Below are 20,383 nucleotides of genomic sequence, written 5' to 3'. Positions count from 1 at the left end.
TGTATCTATATATGTATGTATATATCTATATGTGTGTGTGCGTATGTATGTGTATGTATGTATATACTCACACACACACACACACACACACACACACACACACACACACACACACACACACACACACACACACACACACACCAAATAAGCCTAAATGATAAAAAGTAATATAACAACTAATAACCCAAAGAATTTGCAGGTAATGAATGATTGCAGAGAGATGCTAATGTATGCATAGATTATGAGGAAATGCTCTGAGGTCTGAAGATGCAGTTTTTCGGTTGGTTAGTGTCTCACTGCATACTCGCTGTCTGTAAGTCTGTACTTGAGTGTGCGAAGCAGATGCAGTGTTTTCATGACCATCTGTCTCTGTCTCTGTCAGTACAGTAACCTGGATGTTCAGTAGACGTCTCTCTGTGGCTCTGAAGAGGTTTTGCTGTTCTCCAGGATGGATTCTGCTCGTCTGAGCACGAGCGAGACGAACTGAAGAACCTTCCAGTCAAAAACCCTGTTCCTTTTCTACCTGGGTGCCACTTCCTGATCGATTCCCTTCAAGAACAATGTTAGCTCTCAGAAAATCCAGTGTGTGTTTGTGAATCCAGACGTCAGGACGTGCATCGACTCCCTCAAATAAGTTGCTGACGACCCATAATGCACTAGACTAGATTTAATGTCTTCAATCATTCCATGAGCTCCTCTGAACGACGTGACTCTTCCTCATCGGTCACTATCCATGCGTCCAGCGTGGAGCTTCCTCATTATGCAATATGAACTCCTCCCCGTGATTGCATGTAATTACATGATATATTTGTATTTTGTGTACATCTGAGATGTTCAGAGTGGAATACAGTTAAAATATGCGATAAAAAGTAAAGATTGGAGACTGAAAGCATGACTGAAAACATATCATGTGACGCTCGAAGCTGCTGTGAAACCGCTGGAGCCGGTACATATCAACATCACGTATGAATCAAGCGCGAATCATGTGAGTCGTGTCTTTTTCTATCAGTGGTGTTGTCATTTCTCAGTCAGATGTGCTGCTTTTTGTATATTACTTTCTCTGTATTTTTCATAAGTCAGATGAATTTTATTATAGATCAAACGTTGGTCTGTTATACTGTTTCAGATTGTGTTCATTAAAAACATGCAGAATTCCCTCTATTCAGGTCAACATGCTGCAGAAAAACATTCACTTAATACTTTTATCTTGTTTTTAAATAAATTCTTAAACATCCTTAAAACGAGATGCATTTACTTGAGAATTAAAAATTAAAACCATGTGTATATATAATTGAATTATAAAAATTCATATTTGAGGAACATTTTCCAATATTTCTTTTTCCTTTTAAAAACGCTTTATTTATTGTCATCTTTTATCAACTCTTTTTGAATGTCTATTATAATTTTATAACTATAATTTAGAATTTAGAATAGTTTTGTAATTATTATTATGAATTTATTATAAATATATTATTTAAAAAAAACATATTCCATTGTAGGAACATTTACCAATTTTTTTTTCTTTTAAAAACATTTTATTTATTGTCATCTTTTGTCAACTCTTTTTGAATGTCTATTATAATTTTATAACTAGAATTTAGAATTTAGAATAGTTTTGTAATTATTATTATGAATTTATTATAAATATATTATTTTAAAAATACATATTTCTTTGTAGGAACAGTTACCAATTTCTTTTTCCTATTAAAAACATGTTTTATTTATTGTCATCTTTTGTCGATATAATTTTATGAATGTCTAATACAGTTTTATAGCTTTATAATTCATAATTATAATTTATAGTTAGTTTTTTATGGCCAAATTGTTTCTTTTATTTATTATTTCAAACAGCTATTATTATTACTATAACTACAAATTCTTATTTTAAAATGTTTTATAATTATATTTATAATTTTTTATTTAATATGGTTATTATTATTATTAACATTGCCAGTGAGGTATGAAAAGTACATCATTCACGATATCATAACATTTTGCTTCTCAAATAAATGCATCTTATTTTAAGGATCTTATAATACTGCTGAAAAACGATATATTTTTATGGTGCACTGAGCGTTCTCTATAAAGTCAATATCTATAATGACATAATCTCACAGATGTTTTGGAAGTAATAGAGAGTGTACAGTATGTTTGTAATCATTTAACGTGAAATCTGAAGTCTGATCGTCTGTGTTTGTGAACACTGAACTGACTCGAAATGGCCCACTCTTAAATTTCAGCTTTTAAAACCTTGTCATCCAGCTTTTTTAAGCTTTACTCCATTTCAACAAAGAGTTTCTAATATCCTTTTTTTTTAAATAATGTTTTATTTATTGTCATCTTTTATCTATGTAATTTTATGGATGTCTATAAAAACTTTATAGTTTTTTTTATTTTATATTTTTTATGTCTTTTTTTGTTTGTTTGTAAGGCTAATTTCAGATGTGCTGAATATCATAATCATGGTCACAACAGGAATTTATATACACATGTTAAAATGTGCAGAATCTGACGTGAAAATAATTCATTTTGTAAAATCTTAAAAATCTTTATGAAAACTTAAAATGGAGTTAAAATTGCATATAGTTTTAAGATTTTATTTATATGTTTTCAAGCCCAGTGGCAATACTTTCAAAAATTTTAATGCCCATTTTAATGTGTGATTTTGTTGAAAATTATACTTTTTATTGAAACTGCATCACTTCCTCAACGCTCAGTTTGGATTTTAAATAATAAAATGGCCTTATTTGGATAGTGTAACTATCAGTATTATCAAAATCAATCCCATTTCTCATGTTTCATGGGGCAAGTCTTTGTAGTATAATGTACAATATGTTTTAAAGTGTAATAATGTACTGTGTTTCATTTTTGGGGCTGCATGTTCAAGGTGTGTCTGGTGTGAAGCTCTAGTGTTTGAGGATCTGATCTACAGTCTGCCCTCATTAACTCTGTGTGTGTGTGTGTGTGTGTGTGTGTGTGTGTGTGTGTGTGTGTGTGTGTGTGTGTGTGTGTGTTTGTGTGTGTGTGTGTGTGTGTGTGTGTATTTTGGTTACTGGTTTGAGGACGGTCTGTGCTGTACTTTAGGCTTTGTCTGTTTCTGCAGCTCTTTTCTGGTGAGACTCAGTGCATGTGAAGCGAACCAAGTAACGTCTGTAAGTGTCCGTCTCTAACACTAAACATCTGTGTGTCTGTGCAGATCATTAGCTGGTAATGATGATGTAAAAATACAAACAAACCATACCAATAAAGACTATATGGAAAATACATTTTCTTTTGGTTTTGCATTCAAATCTGATTGATATTGTGCTTTTGTGTGAGTGAATCTGTTTCGACTCGGGTCTAAAAGCACGTTTAGTGTATTATGGGTAAAAACAAATGACATGCAAAGAGTGTGAGCCACATTTATGGTGAAATCGTTTACATTGTCTTGTATACACAACATTACAGACATCAAGTTTTAAAACTTGCTTTAGAATTTTTTTAGTGAAATCTACAGTTTTTTAAATGTACAACCAATAGGATAACTATTTATTTATTTTTGTTGTTGTTGTTTTTCCTTTACCATAATGAGAATTTGAGGAAAATTGTTTTGTGGAAATATTGCATTGAAGAAAAAAAAAAGAGTAAAATTTAAAAACAGGATTAAATTTTTTTTATGCAAAATATGACAATATTTCTTTTGATTTTGAAGTGATGATTTTGATATGACTCCAGTATACTTTCTTTCATTTTATTATTTTTTACTATTCTTCTTATTATTTGTAAACATGTTTTGAAAGAATTTGAATGATGAATCATGTGTAATATCTACTTATATAATAATATCGACTGATAATGATCCTTTAACCCTAGAAATGCATCATCAGTTAACATCGTTTGCTTTTCATGCTTTTTTTCTCATCGTTTATTTTTTTATGCTTGTGTTTTGATTGTGTGTTGTGTCTTTTCATCCAGTGATGACCTGAAGAAACCAGCCATTGATAAACCATCACTGGAAAATCACCAAAAAATGTAAGATTTTCAGTGAATGATTAGTTCAATTTAAATGTTTTTGAAAGAGTCTCTTCTGCTCATCAAGGCTGCATTTAATTTATGAAAAACACAGTAAAAACTGTTAAACAGTGAAATATTATTACAATTTAAAACAGCTGTTTTCTATGTGAATATATATTAATCTGTAATTTATTTCTGTGATGCGCAGCTGTATTTTCAGCATCATTACTCCAGTCTTCAGTGTCACATGATCTTCAGAAATCATTCTAATGATTCAAGAAACATTTCTAATTATTATCAATGCTGAAAACAGTTGTGCTGCACAATATTTTTGTTGAAACGGTGATACGGTTTATTTTTCAGAATTCTTTGATGAATAGAAAGTTCAAAAGAACAGCATTTATTTGAAATAGAAATCTTTTGTAACATTATAAAAGCCTTTAGTGTCACTTTTGATCATTTTAATGCAGCCTTGCTGAATAAAAGCACTTAAAAATGAAAACTGAGCAGTAATGTAGGGTGCTTTTATCAGTGATGAGCTGTTGTCAAACGTTCAGCTGTGCTTCTGAAGGCTGTGTGTTGATGAATGAGACTCAGACTGGATGGCAGCGGCTCTTATCGGCGCTCACACACTTCCTGTAAACACACACACATCCAGTAAGCATTCATTTACATTCAGCACACAGCCAGAGAAAACCAGTGCAGGTCAAAGGTTCTCATTCATCCTGAGATCAGACCTCAGCCAATCAGAGCTCAGCTTGAGATCGCTGCTGAAACTCGAGAGGACGACTGGGAAACAAAGCATTTTCTGTCCTACAGGTAATGCATTTCACTCAAAAAAAAGAAAAGAGAATTATAATATTAAAACATAAATTACAATATATTCATGATAGAAGTGCAACATGTATTTTTTAAAAACTGATCCACAATTTATTCATATTGCTGTCAATTTAGAGATATTCCTATTTTTGAGTGTTTTTTTTTTAGTGTTTTATCTTATTTCAGTAGTTATTAGTTATAATTTGGTGTAGTTTATTTTTAATTTATTTGCAAATAGTCTTTATTATTTCTAAGTAATTATTATTATTATTATTATGATCATTGCCAGTGAAGTGTGAACAATTATTATTTTTTTTTTTATCCATAATGACTTAATAATATGACTCATATTCATAAAAATGTATCTATAATGTGAATATGAAAAAAAATATATTGCTGTTAGGTTACAGATTTTTTGTTTTAATGTTTGTAATTATAATTTATAATTTAGTATAGTTCATGTTTTTTTTACATTATGTATTTTTTTTTATTATTTCCAGTGAAGTATGAATAATATAAGAATAATAATTATGGGATTTTACTCATAATATCTATTTCTTATACATTGTAGAAGTACATATTTTTAAAGCTCTTTGTCAGGCTTTATTTAGATTTTTTTTTTTTTTTTGAAATTTATAATTTTAGTTTTTTTTTTTTTTTTTAACTTTTTTCTTTTAGATTTTTGTCTTGTTTTAAGCTATTATTAATATAATTGTCAATGCAGTATAAAAACTACTACTTTATTATTTTTCCCATAATGCAATGTTCTGTCAAGAGATGCAGGAGAAAGAGGAAGTGGATCATTTCATGTGTACATATTTATTTTGATGCATAATTGACACAATAGGTTAGTATTCACAATTTAAGCATCATTTTATTTTTAATTGAAAATGTTAATAATTACAAATAGTTGTGTGTGTTTATGTGTGTGTGTGTGTGTGTGTGTGTGTGTGTGTGTGTTCACAGCAAACCTCCAGACCAGCATTCATGAGACTTCATAGAGACATTAAGGTGTGTTTGACAATAATGAACCTACACATATTTAAAAAAAAAAACAATGCATACAAAAAAAAAATTCCAAAAGAACTATATGCATATCGAATCAAATAAATAGTGCTGTAACATATGAGCGCTCTTCTGGTATTGAGGGTTTTTTTTGCTGATCTGTTAGTCTGACACTATATTTGTGTCCACATGAGTGTGTTTGTTATTAGATGTACCAGCCACAGATGTGTTTGTGAAGGCGGGACTTCCTGTCTACTGTAAATATCACTTCCTCCTCTCATAGTGTTACACAGACAAGAATAGAAAGCTCTGATATCAGACTCCACTAGCAGCTTTATCAAGGTTAAATGCTTTCAACTAGTACTGTCTGTCTAGTAGCTTGATTTCACTAAACTTTGCTGAAGAATATCAAGGTCAGTCTCAAGAAAACAAGTGAGGTTATACAGTATTGAATAAAAAAAAACAGATATTACTGCATTACTATAATTTAATGAGGGAAATTCATGAAAATGTCATAGTTAATGCAATATACAGTGTATATATACGTGTGTGTGTGTGTGTGTGTGTGTGTGTGTGTGTGTGTGTGTGATAATATATATATATATATATTACTTGTGAGAAAAAAAAATGCAGAAAAAATTTTAGAAATGCAAATTATTTTTACTTTTAAGTATTTCATAATATACTAAAAAGTAATTTTCATAACATTTTAATGAACTTCCCAATGCATATATATATAATATATAATATATATAAATTTAGCATTACTGTAATAAAAATTTGAGGGAAAAAGTAAAAATAAAAAATAAATAAAAATTATAGTGCTATTAATAATTATATTATTAAAATTTATTTTGATTGATCAAATTGCAGTGATATTTTAATATATATATATATATATATATATATATATATATATACTTATATATATATATATATATATATATATATATATATATATAAATCTGAGGGGATTTTTTTTTTAATTAAAAAAAAAAAAAAAAAAAAAAATTTAAATTATTTAATTATTTTTATCCATGAATCTCTATGATTGTGTAATATTTACTTGCATTGATAAACCTAATTTTCATATTTCAACCACAGTCTTGCAGCTAATAAACCAGAGCGCAGTCAGATACTGTGTGTATGTGAGTGGACAAGCTATCAAAAAGAAAAATATACATATATTACACAAATAAAAGATTAGCGCATGACATGTAGAGGGAGACGAGATGAGTGACAGGTGAGGGCTGGTCGTCATGGTTACAGGTTTTGGCAGCACTGCAGTTTGTTGCCCTTCTGGCCGTCTGTGGTCGGCGGGACGCTGATGTCCACCACGTTGTTTCCCGGCGACTCGTCGTGAGCCGATCGGTCAGCGATTTGTTTCTGTGATACGATGCGATAAATTTCTACAGATGCAGGAGAAACGAAGAGAGAACGAGTGAGAGAATGAATGCAGACTACTGCCAATAAACAGATTCAGATTGAACATCTGACTGGATAAGTGATATAAACTGTTGATTGTCATGGCTATTATAAACCTACATAATCTTAACTGTATTTTTTATTAATTTTTTATTAACTTTTTTTTAATTTTAATTAGATTTTATTTTGCTTTTTTATATTATTATTTAGTTTTCAAAATTCAAATTGTATTGCCATTTTCTGCATTAACTGCACACATTTTACCTCTTAAATACTCATTAGGTTCATGCAAAACATTTTACTTTTTATAAATATTTCCACTTTTCACTTTTTATATATAAAAACCATTTATATATATATTATTTTATTTATTTATTTTTATTTATTTTTTATTTATTTATTTATTTTTTATTTTTTTGCTTTTTTTAATAAGTAATTAAGGGTAATCTTAAAACAGGATTCGATTTCTTTATGAAATATGAAATGCACTTGACAATTAACTTTTTTTAAATTTTTTAATATATTTCTTCATATTATATAAATTTTCAGTATTTTGTTTTTATTTCTTTTTTATATATTTCTTCATATTATATATATATTCAGTATTTTGGTTTTTATATATTTCTTCATATTATATATACTCCAACTTAAACTTATTTATTTTGCTTTGCTAATTTTTGTTTTTTTTTTTTATTTCAGCTTTTTTCAGCTTTTTTTCAGATTTTGTTGAATAATAATAACCCTGTTCTCAATTCATTTCTTAAGTATGTGAATGTAGAATTTACATTTGTCCCTCCAGTTTATCTTTTTATTTTATTTTAATAATTGTGAAACATATCAAAATACACTGAATCACTCTGAAACATGGCCAAATTTTAAACCTGATGCTGCGTTGCATCATCTAGTAAAGAATGGTTATGGAATCGCATGATTTTAACTGTGAATATTTACACCCCTGTCTAAAATATCTCTCTAAAATCCCCATAATTCCTGGCAGGCAATCACAGCTTACCAGACGGCAGATGCTGCACTTTTAAAGTTGCATAAGATCCACTGTAGCTGTCATAGGGATCATGTTATTTGGTTTATTGCTACTGTGAGGAAGCGTTTAACTGGAATGATGTGTATATGGGTCTGTACCTGTTAGGATGTTCTTGAAGGCCTCCTCTACGTTAGTCGAGTCCAGAGCGGACGTCTCGATGAACGACAGGTTATTTTTCTCTGGAAGCAAGCAGAAGGTGTTTAATATCACCTGCTCTTAAATATCCCCTGACAACATAAAGCTTCACACAGAATGAGTCGTGTTCACAAAACATGAGCAGAGTGCATTTCTGTGCAAATCTATTTGCATGCAGCAATTTTAATATTTTTGAAAGAGGTCTCTTCTGCTCACCAAGGCTGCATTTATTTGATGAAAAATACAGTTAAAACATTGTTAAAATTTAAAACAGCTGAATTCACAGCTGAATAGAAAGTTCAAAAGAACAGCATTTATTTGAAATGGAATCTTTTGTTACAATATAAATGTGATCAATTTAATGCATCCTTGCTGGACACAAGTATTAATTTCTCCAATTTTTGAACGGTGTTTATCAGAATGGTTAAATGAAGATGTTTCGTTCTGTTCGACGTCAATCTAATTTAGGTTCTTATTAATATAATAACCAATGTAGTTCAAGTTCATTTCTTGTCCTAAATAAAAAATTAGAATTATGAATCATTGTCGGAGCAAATATAAACACTCTTTTTAAAGGAATAGTTAGATTTGGAGAAATGTAGCATTGCATCAGTGTCTCAGCAATGGATGCTCTGCAGTGAATGGGTGCCGTCAGAATAAGAGTCCAAACAGCTGATAAAAACATCACAATAATCCACAGCACTCCAGTCCATCAGTTAACATCTTGAGAAGACAAAAGCTGAAACAAATCCAGCATTAAGACGTTTTTAACTTTAAACCATATAAAAGTCCATAATCCATAATTATATATTCCTCCAGTGTAATGCTAGGCTTCCTCCAGTGTTTGCTTTGGAGATGTTTTTTTTTTAGAAGGTGTTTTGCTTGTAAACGGTGCTTGAGATTTCTCTCCTGATTCAGACCAGAACACTTTTACACTGGAGGAAGCAGTGTTTTTATCAGCTGTTTGGACTCTCATTCTGACGGCACCCATTCACTGCAGAGCATCTATTGCTGAGACACTGATGCAATGCTACATTTCTCCAAATCTGATGAAGAAACAAACTCATCTACATCTTGGATGGCCTGAGGGTGAGTAAATGTTCAGCACATTTTCATATTTGGTTGAGCTATTCCTTTAACGATCTAAAATACTTCTCCACAGATTTGCATTATGCCTAGAAGGATTGTTTGGTTGAGCTATTCCTTTAACGATCTAAAATACCCAGAGGATTGATGTGTGGTGTCTCTGGGGTCGGCTGTACCTGCGAAAGCGCGCGCCTCGTCGGTGGGAACGGCTCTCAGGTGGCGCAGGTCGCTCTTATTCCCCACCAGCATGATGACGATGTTGTTGTCAGCTCGATCTGGAGCGTGATCTCGCAGCTCTTTCAGCCAGCGCTCCACGTTCTCATAGGTCAGATGTTTGGCGATGTCGTACACCAGCAGCGCGCCGACCGCGCCACGATAATACCTGCAGACGTCAGAAAACCATAACTGCGCCAAAATATCAAACATCACTATTACTATTGCTCAGAGTTTTACTCTTAGGTCAGTTTTAGTTTTTGTTTCATTGAGTAAATACATTTTATTTTATTTTATTTTATTTTATTTTATTTTATTTTATTTTATTTATTTTTTATTTTTTTTATTTTTTTTATTTTTTTTTTTTTTTTAAGCAATTTTGCCTGTAATATTCATGTAATATTTATATTTTAACAAATTAACAAAAATGTTTTTAAGTTTTAGTTTAAAATAATAACCCGCTTACACCATTCCTATTGCTCATACTTTAAGCTGTAGTTTATTTTATTTTGTTAGTAAATACATTTTATTGATGTAATTTTATTGATGTAATAACTTATTTCAGTTAGTTGCCTTGGCAACGTTGCTTATTTTTGTAGTTAGTAAATACAATTGTTTTTTGTTTTTTCTAGTTAATCATTTTAGTTTCCTTTATTTCGTTCAGTTTTAGTTTTTCATCTAATATTTATATTTTAACAAATTAACAAAAATTACTATTGCTATATATACTATTGATATAGTATTTCTATTGCTATAGAGGTTTGATCACATTGCCAACACTAATAAAGAATACTATGGCTCAAAAATGACAATAAAACGATACAAAAACAGTTTAATGGCTGGGGTGAAGGATGCAAATGTTATTTTTGGCATAAGGGGAACCAAAACCACATCTTTTCACTTATCAAGAACCAGAAATGCAAATAAGTTTATACGGTGGCATATTTGTTCTGTGACAACTTGCATGTTTTCTTGCATAAGAATTACTAACAAAAAGTACTGTTTGAACATGCATCGTGGTAGAACCAGGGTTATTATAGTTAACTAAAACTAAAATCATAAAAATAAAAAAATCCTTAAAATAAACTTTAACTTAAGCAACATTTTTCATTTTCATTTAGTTTAACTTGGTGTACTGAAAAAACAAAACCTAAACTTGCACTAAAAATAAATAATTAAAAAATATTAACTCTTTCCCTGCCAGCATTTTTGAAAAAAGTTGCCAGCCACCGTCAACGATTTTGATGATTTTCACTAAAATTTGATGGCCTCCAGTATATTTGCTGTATGAATATTTTAATATGCAATACATCAAAAAAAATAACAGAGCCTCTACTTTTAAACAAAAAAATCCAATTTATTCTAGTTTAAAGCATTCTTTTATTTATCAACACTTTAATATAGGTAGGTTTCGTAAAAATGTATAGTTTTGAGCAAAAAGGTGAGAAAATCTAATTTTTATCAAAAACTACATCTGGATAATATTTGGTACGATTATCAAAGTATAAATCCAGTAAATCGCTTCCATCAACACCTCCAAACCTTGCACAGACATATACCACTTCTTGGATCATCATTTTACTCTGTAACATTATGCAGTTTTCAATAATGTGCTGTCTATTGCTGATGATCGCATTATTTTTTAATATGCATCTGTTTACATAAGAGATCGCTCGTTTCTCCGTCCTGTTCACGTGTGTTTTTGTTTGGGAGGTTTTGTACTCGTTCCGAAGATGTGTAATAGCGCCCCCGAGTGTATAACAGTGAAAACACGGAAAGCCGTAAAAACTTGTCTTTGGCGGGGAAGCGCTGTCTTCTAAAGGACGAGATAACTCGTCAATGGCAGGGAAAGAGTTAATAAAAATGACAAAAAACACAACAAAATTTCTAAATAAAAAAAAGAATGTGTAAAAAGATTTTTTTTTCTATTTCATTCTATTTCATTCTATTCTATTTCAAAAGATTAATAAAAACTATAACAGTATATCAATGATAGTATAATAACACTGGGTAGAACTGCGGTATTATTTGAAGTACCATGTAAATACTCCAGTACTAAATGGTATACAGTGTGGCTATATTTCCCATCTGAAGCATGACTGTACTCACGCAGAGGTGATGGCCCTGTACCGCTCCTGCCCTGCCGTATCCCAGATCTGCGCTTTTATGGTCTTGCCGTCCACCTGGATGCTCCTGGTGGCGAACTCCACTCCTATCGTGCTCTTGCTCTCCAGGTTGAACTCGTTCCGTGTGAAGCGCGACAGCAGGTTACTCTTCCCGACGCCTGAATCTCCGATGAGAACAACTGAGAGCAGAAGCAGACAAACAGACGGTCTGAGATCACAATATAATGACCAAATATTAACACACACTAGCATTCAGTTTGTGGTCAGAAATTAATATGCATCAAGGACACATTAAATTGATCAAAAGAAGTGCTGTAAAACGATTAATCGCGATTAATCGCATCCAAAATAAAAGTTATTGCTTACATAATATATTTGTGTGTACTGTGTATTTTTATTATGTATATATAAATACACACACATGCATGTATATATTTTAGAAACATTTTATTTTTATATTTTAAATTAATTAATTTATTTATAATATAAATTTTATGAGTATAAATATAGACATGTAAATACATGTAAATATTTTCAAAATACAGTATATACTGTATTTGTGTGTCTTTATATATGCATAATAAATATACACAGTACACACACATATATTTAGCAAAAAAACCTTTTATTTTTTTTTTTTGGATGCGATTTTTTTCGATTGTTATTATGTATTGTATATTTATATTTTTACATGTTAAATATATTTCTATGTTTTTATGTTTTTATGTATTTATGGAATTTTGAATGTATCACAGTTTACACAAAAATAGGAAGCAGCACAACTGTTTTCAACATTGTTAATAATCAGAATATTTAGCATATTAGAATGATTTCTGAAGATCATGTGACACTGAGGACTGGAGTAATGATGCTGAAAATACAGCTTTGATCACAGGAATAAATTACAGTTTAACCACATATTCACATAGAAAACAGCCATTTTAAACTGGAATAATATTTCGCAATTTTACTGTTTTTACTGTAATTTTGATAAAATAAATGCAGTCTTTAATGAGCAGAAGAGACTTCTTTCAAAAAAATAATAAAGTCAACCCCAAACTTTAGAACAGTAAAGCACATAAACATATAGAAACAGCAAATATTATTTTAATTGATCCAATAATTGATTCAAAAACACCTAGCTTACAAAATAATAAAACATTTAAATTTCAAAATCCTGGTGGATCTTTTTAAGCTTCACTGAGACTGAGACAAAGCTAAAATATGAACGGAAAACAGATAAATAATCCCACTGTCATAATAAAAAAAAATAGAGAGAATATAGACAATAAAAAGAAAAAAAGAATCACTTGTTTATTTTTTTACTGCAGCCTAGAAAAATTATATTAACCCCTATAATATCACATGATATGTCCAAATCCTGAATATTATTGTGAATATCAGCATATATTATGCCGGTTTAATGGACACTGACCAGTAAGAAAATATTTGTGGTTTGTAAACTTTCTTAATTCAGTTATGATTGACAGGCGTAACCAAAAGTTCATTTTGAACTGTGTGTCATCCTCCAGTTCTCTTTCTCACTTTCTTGCTTCTTCTTTTTTATTTATTTTTTTTAAAGGCGCATTACTCAAGATCTGGTGGCCATGTAAGATCTGGAATATAATACATCTGATTTGAGATGCAAAGTCTACCCCCAGATCCCTTTCACTTTCATTATGGCTCAGACAGTCTACAGAACTCTCATATCTCATACTGTGTTTCATATAAAAAAGAAGGTCAGTGAAGGACAGCACGGTTTTCATTTACAGGTGAGCTGTTCCTTTAAAGCTGTGAATGTGTTTGCATTGATTTCCTTCAGCTCAGGCTGAGGAAGGCCGGCTGAGATCCTCATGTCGTCTTTACTAGGAAGTCAAGTTGAACTTTGATCCTCACACTCTGCTGATTTGGTGAAAATGAAATGTAACATATTTGCCGCGTCAGACTTTGATCAGGTGACGTGATACAATCAGAATCACCGGCAGTTACAATGTAACCAATCAGCTGCAGGACAGAATATCAGCATGTGGCCTAATTATCATCATGCATGTTATCTTTAAATGTGCTTTCTTCAAAAGTACACGCAATCCAACCCAGCTAACGAAAAATGTTCTATTAATGTTTTGCTAATATTCGTATTAAGTTATGAAAACGTTTTTTTTTTTTTTTTTTTTTTTTTTTTACACCTTCTTACAGTATTTAGAACGTTTCTTCTTGGTTGTGTGAATTTTAAAGAAGCATTATTAGAATGTTACATTCTCTACATTTAAAACACCCATGTCTTTATATTTAAAGAATTTTTTTTTCAGATATGTGAACGTTAGAGGAACATTCCATTCTATCATTTTGAAACTACAGAACATGTTCTTAGAACGTTTCCTCTCAGCATTACGAGAACGTAGCCTATATATCCCATATTAACCTTCCATAAACATTATTTTAAGAATATTTGCTCTAACATTTAGTAAAAGTTATGGGAACGTTCTCTGTTAGCTGGTTCTAATCATCAGCCTCGCTGGAAAAGCATTCGATCGCAGTGCAGAACAAACCAGCGGCTGTTTTTAGTCTTAAATCGCCTCTAAACATGAGCTCAGTGTTGGGATACAGCTCTTTTAAGGCTCATTTGGCATGTATTCATCTATCCTCTAGGCCCTGGGGGATCCCGTTTTGAAGGATTCAGGGCATTGGTTAAAGGTTTTTTAATTGTTGGTGGGTGGTTTTGTTGTCTGTGCGTGTGTTTGTGTTTCTATGTCTGGTATTGGTTTATGCCATGATTTCAGACGGGTGCCGCCGCGAAAGACGTCAGCCTGTCAGATCTATAGGTCAGGAGCAATGGATGGATTATGAATGATTACTCCTCTGCTCTGTAGAAGGGAATGCAGAATTTACCTTTGAACAAGAAATCGTATTCATCATCTCTGTTGGCCATTTTTTAAGAAGCCCGCTCCGTCCTGCAGTCCGTCCAGAGAGAGGGAAACCAGAGGAGGTTGTATTAATAACTCAACGTGAGAGGGAAAAAATCAAATGAATATTAAAGACACACAATGCGCCAGTGCTGCTGCTGCTGCTGTCACACACCGCAGGAAGAGCGATCTGCTCGGTCTGCATTAGGGGAGGAGTCCCGCAGCTCAGGAGCGCCGCGGCCGCCAGAGGGCGCTGGAAACACCGCTGCCGTGTTCCTGCAGCTCCGGGTCTCAAAGAGCTACTCGGTGTGTTTACATTCTTTTCAATACTAGATATCGACGGTTTCTTCAACTACAGGCACATATTGATTTTCATTCAAACTAACAGATTTAAACTTGTTTCTGTTTAAAACTAGTTTTAATGCTCACATCCCAGTTAAACATATTCTAAGAACGTTTTGCTTACATTTATATTACGTCATGAAAACATTTTTTTTTTTTTTGAAAGGGATAGTTCACTCAAAAATGAAATTCTGTCATTAATTGCTCAAACCTTATATCAGTTCAACAAACCTGTAAGACTTTCGTTCGTCTTCGGAACACAGATTAAGATATTTTTGATGGAATCCGAGAGCTCTCTGACCCTTTCCATATAGACAGCAACGCAACTGAAACGTCCCCAGGTCCAGAAACGTGGTAAGGACATTGGTAAAATAGTCCATGTGACATCCGTGGTTTAACCATAATATTATGAAGCTACTAAAATACTTATTGTGCGCAAGGAAAACTAAATTACACGCGTGATTATGCATGTTTACGTGATGCGGAGGCAAGCGCATGCAAGAACTATCCCTTTAATGTTGTCTGAATGTTCTAAAACTTTTTTCATTATACGAGCATTTAATGTAAAATTTCAAATGATAATTTTGCAAACATTATTGGAACATTACATTTGAATGTTCTCTGAACGTTCCGAAACAAGTAGTAACATTTAAAAACATTAGACAAGCGGCCAACTAAAGTGTTTCAGAAATAACAGGTTCCACGGTTGCTGTATGAATAATGTTTTTGTGTATTCTGAGAACATTGTTAAAGAGCAGATGACTTTGAACAAACGTGTTATTAATGTTACTGGAAGAACGTTTGTTCATAACTTTGAGAGAACCTTGTCAGAACGTTCCCTGTTAGCTGGGATGTTTGTGCTTTCACTGTTTATTTTTGTTACTTGATGCTTTTATTTATTTTTATTTTTATTATTATTATTTTACCCTTATTTTCCCTTATTTTTAGTCTTAAAATTATGTTTTAAAACTACATTAACTAAAATGAAGTGTGAAATAAACAAATAAGAAGTTTTATTCAGTTATTAAACAGATTACAAATGTATACACCAACAATTTAATTGTTTTTTATACAACTGTATAATGGATATTTATTCATATTTTTATTTATTTAGAATTGATTTACTTATTTTTTAAGAAATGTTTGATTAAATTGTTTTTATTTTTAAGTCAATGCATGTATTTATTCATTTATTTTTATGTAATTTTTAATTTTTTCTGTTTATATATTTTTTTGTAATTTTTTTTACTTGTTTTTGTATTTGTTGTTTATTTTTATTAATGTATGTATTTTTAATTTTTTAATTTATTTATTTTTGTGCATGCAGCAGAAAGGCACTTTTGTCTATGATCATGAAACCTTCTTTCCTCTCTGTTTAGTGCTGTTTGCATATGAAGAGTTTTTGAAAGGCTTCCTGGGAGAATCTATGGATTCACATGATCGAACTAAAAGATAATGGGGAACATCAGGAAGCTCAGAGAGGAAGCCAAGCACTGGAGGAATCAGAGGCCTGGAGGAAATATGTGAGCCGACCTTCAGTGACCGCACAGTTTCCTGGACAGACAGGAAATGAGGTGTAACTGCTGAATAAGCTTCCCACCAGTGTGAAGAGGACAAATATATCATATACTAATATGCTTAGTGATTCGGGTTTATGGAATTTGGTTTTCAACATGTTCCTAGAGCTAGAAACTTCAATGCACGAACTAGTTGATGACCAGAAGATGCTTACATTAACTGTATGTGTTTGGCAGATGCTTTTATCCAAAGTGATGCATGTTGTCTTTTCCCTTAGAATCAAACTCATGATTTTGCAAGCATCAACTTATACTTTTTGAATACTTTTGAATAACCAAAGTATCTTAGAATTGCCCATCAGAATGTGCTGCTGTGTTGCTTTGCTTTGTCCTTGTTTTGAATGTTTATTAATGTCTTTATAAGAGCGAGGAGTGTGAAGACATCCGAGGTTTAGCAGAAGATTCTGGGATGATTGTGAGAGGCTGTCGTCGAGGTGAGTGAGTCACATCACTTCCCATGGTAACATGCAAATCAAGGCTGGTTTTAGATCCTGTCACATGACTCTATGCAAAACAACGACAACAGAGTTTCTCTCTTAGCAAACAAAAGAGAAAAATAATTGAAATTGGTCTTTTACCAAAAAAACTGCAAGAAAAAAATCACAAATGAGATTGTTTCTCCTTGACTGCAATAAGATAAACCCTATGCATCCTGATATATCATACTTGATACAAGCCCTCTAAATGATCAACATGATCAAACTTTGCTGTTAAACCTGTTTCACACACGATCTACTCCATATCAGAATTTCATTGCTTTTTGATCATATAAATATCAGCATCTGCTCCAAATTGTATTTTTGCTCAGTTTGAGTCTCTGAATAAAACTGAGCTGTTTTTCCTTTATATTCTCACTATATCAGACTATATGAGCCATAAAAGCCTGATGGATCAAATATATTACAAACATGAAACACATATGCAGACCTTTTTTTTTTCAGATTTTGTCTGAAGGTTAAATAAACTTTTCCATTTTAAAAATTAGACTATTATTTCATATGTCAGGCTTTACAGAGTTAAAGCCTGATGATTTAGAATTGATTGCTTTTTTGTGCTTTTTTGTGGTTTTGTTAAGGTTGTCTTAATGATGCTCATTGATGCAGTTTGTTTCTGTTTGTTTATACTGGAGGGAGTAGTGTGGAGGGATTTGATGGACTCAAGTGTGCTGAGAAAGTGTTGGAAAAGGCTTTTTTTCACAATTATGTGGCCACATGAAAAAATACTATAGTCATTTATAGTAAATACTATAGTGTTTTTGAACCATACTATAGTAAAGTGTATTGTACTGTATATATTATAGTATTTACAACACTTTGTTAATGTATGCTACAGCATACTGTAGTATTAACTATAGTGAACTGATAAACTGTAATAAATACTGTAATATACTTTAGTTTTTAATACTGTAAGATGCATTGTGTATTTTAGTATATTATACCCGATAGTTGTAGAAAACTTAGTACAGTATTGGGTAAAGTAATTAGTTTATATTAATATAGTTTTTATATTACCACAGCAACTATAGAATTACCACAACAAAATTAATTCAAGTACTCACTACAGTACGGTTCAAAACTGTGAATGTTTTTTAATGTTTTTTAAACATAATGGGAATGTTCTCTGAACATTCTAAAACAAAAAGTAACATTTTAAAAACAGTAACACTTGTGACCCTGGACCACAAAACCGGTCATGAGGGTCCATTTTTTTTAAATTGAGATTTATAAATCAACTGAAAGCTGAATAATTAAGCTTTTAATTGATGTATGGTTTGTTAGCATAGAACAATATTTGTCTGAGATACAACAATTTGAAAATCTGGAATCTGAGGGTGCAAAAAAATCTAAATATTGAGAAAATGCCTTTAAAGCTGTTCAAATGAAGTTCTTAGCAATGCATATTACTAATCAAAAATTAAGTTTTGATTTATTTACAGTAGGAAATTTACAAAATCCTGGAACATGATCTTTACTTAATATCCTAAAGATTTTCGGCATTAAAAAAAACGATAATTTTGACCCATACAATGTATTTTTGGCTTTTGCTACAAATATACCTGTGCTGCTTATAACTGCTTTTGTGCTATGCTCAGTTCTATGAACAGTATATAAATGTATGTTGTGCTAACACATTGTTAAAGCCCAGATAACATTGAACGAACATTCTATTAATGTTCCTTGAAGAACGTTTGTTCTTAACTTTGAGAGAACCTTTCCAGAACATTCTGATAATGTTCCCTGTAAGCTGGAAGCATCGTAATTTCAGAGTATTTTAATATTAAGATTTGGTTCTAATTTACATTTTTCATGTAAGGAATGATTTGCAGAGGGTTTATTAAGACACATATGATGTACATGATTCGAGATGCTCAGAGCAGATCTTGACTTTGGCAAAGGTAATGAATCCTGCGGCAATGTGAATATGACATTACTCCAGATATACTAGAGGTAAGATGTTTCATATCCCTCATGCATTAGCTCAAATTAATCTAGAACATGAAGTGATTCTGACATCTTTTTTTGGTGTAAAATAGGGCAGAGCTGTCATTTTAATTACGCACATAATGGACTTATTAAGGGCTTGTATCAGATAGATGTGCTGTTCTACGTGCTCTCAGAGATCTGTGTCTCTCGGCTGATGGTCAGGGGACTGACGTCCTCAGAGACATTTTTATGAAGCAGTGAGTGTCTGTCATCTGCTCAGTGTTCAGTACAGCTGGTGAGGACACCTGAACAACAGACCATCAGAACCCGACCAATGAATACTGATGGATGTCAAGCAGTGCAGAAACATTCAGTGGTGCTAGTACATACGCAAACTGTAGTTTAACCTAAAACCCACATGAAGTTTTTTAATTTTAAGTCATTTTTTAAAGACAATTTATTTATGAAATGTTATTTCCTTTTTATTAGTGAAATATAAAATGGATGGAAAGTGGATCATGAAATTTACTGTAAAATTAATATTTAAACCTCCACCTAAGCTAAAACCTACCACATTTTATTTTATTTTATTTTATTTTTAATTCTATTTAAAGAAATTTTCTTTTCTTTTCATTAGTTAAATATAAAATGAATAGAAAGTGGATCAGGAAACTGAACTGTAAAATAACCTAAAACCTAAATCTTAAGCTAAACCTCAAGCATAAACCTAAAACTCAACACATTTATTTTATTTTATTTTTTCTTCTTCTAGTTTTTTTTATTTTGTGTGTGTGTGTGTATTTTTATTTAATTTTATTGTTTGTATTTTGTAAATTAAAAAGATAAGAGAATTTACAAAAAAAGTTTATTTCCTATTATATTGAATTTTACAATTGTATTTAATTTTTAAAGTTTTAAGATTTTAAGTGTGTATTGTATATATTTATATTTATATGTATACAAAGTTTTGATTTTTGATTTTTAAATTTTACTATATAACTATTGTTACATAACTAATATATATAATATTTCTAGTATATAACTTTCCAATATAAAATTATGGAAAGGTGAACCATGACACTGACAAATGTAAAAGAAAAACATTATTTACGTTACACTCCTCCTTATATTGGATGCAGAACTAGTGCGGTTGTATTCTAAAGCTTCTGATCAGCTCAGTCAGCAAAGAGCTCTGTATGATGTTTAATAAGTTTACATGGGTTGGTAAAGCTCATTCAAATAGTTTTGTAATAGTTTTTTATTGATATTATTAATTCTTGTTAGTAAAAGTAAA

General features: G+C 31.4%; 2 protein-coding genes across 2 annotated transcripts in view; one reads left to right on the top strand and one right to left on the bottom strand.

Annotated features, from left to right (window-relative positions):
* Positions 1-499, top strand: part of LOC109047549 (phosphatidylinositol 4-phosphate 5-kinase type-1 gamma-like) — a 39,053-nt gene extending 38,554 nt beyond the window's left edge. The window contains exon 19 of the mRNA XM_042719094.1: positions 383-499. Coding sequence (XP_042575028.1) covers positions 383-406 — 24 coding nt within the window. The 3' untranslated portion in view covers positions 407-499. The remainder of the gene's footprint in view (positions 1-382) is intronic.
* Positions 500-6,825: 6,326 nt separating this feature from the next.
* LOC109083364 (ras-related protein Rab-11B-like) lies at positions 6,826-14,977 on the bottom strand. The gene is made up of 5 exons (XM_042719093.1): positions 14,734-14,977; positions 11,828-12,023; positions 9,682-9,887; positions 8,383-8,463; positions 6,826-7,226 (listed from the first exon to the last, which is right to left on the bottom strand). Exons 1-5 carry the CDS (start codon positions 14,771-14,773, stop codon positions 7,081-7,083), a joined length of 669 nt encoding a protein of 222 aa, XP_042575027.1. The 5' UTR covers positions 14,774-14,977; the 3' UTR covers positions 6,826-7,080.
* Between the last annotated feature and the right edge of the window lie 5,406 nt (positions 14,978-20,383).

Source organism: Cyprinus carpio, chromosome B2 (assembly GCF_018340385.1).
Source record: "Cyprinus carpio isolate SPL01 chromosome B2, ASM1834038v1, whole genome shotgun sequence".
Classification (NCBI taxonomy): Eukaryota; Metazoa; Chordata; class Actinopteri; order Cypriniformes; family Cyprinidae; genus Cyprinus; species Cyprinus carpio.
The sequence above is the reverse complement of the archived record's forward strand: the minus strand, read 5'-3'. Positions and strand labels throughout refer to the sequence as shown.

Bases quoted from the DNA above. Each gene is read 5' to 3' on its own strand.
- LOC109083364 (XM_042719093.1), bottom strand. From the start codon at position 14,773: ATGGCCAACAGAGATGATGAATACGATTTCTTGTTCAAAG. The intron at 12,024-14,733 runs GTAAATTCTGCA...TTCTGCTCTCAG, and splicing joins ATACGATTTCTTGTTCAAAG to TTGTTCTCATCGGAGATTCA. The intron at 8,464-9,681 runs GTACAGCCGACC...GCTTGCTTCCAG, and splicing joins CGAGGCGCGCGCTTTCGCAG to AGAAAAATAACCTGTCGTTC.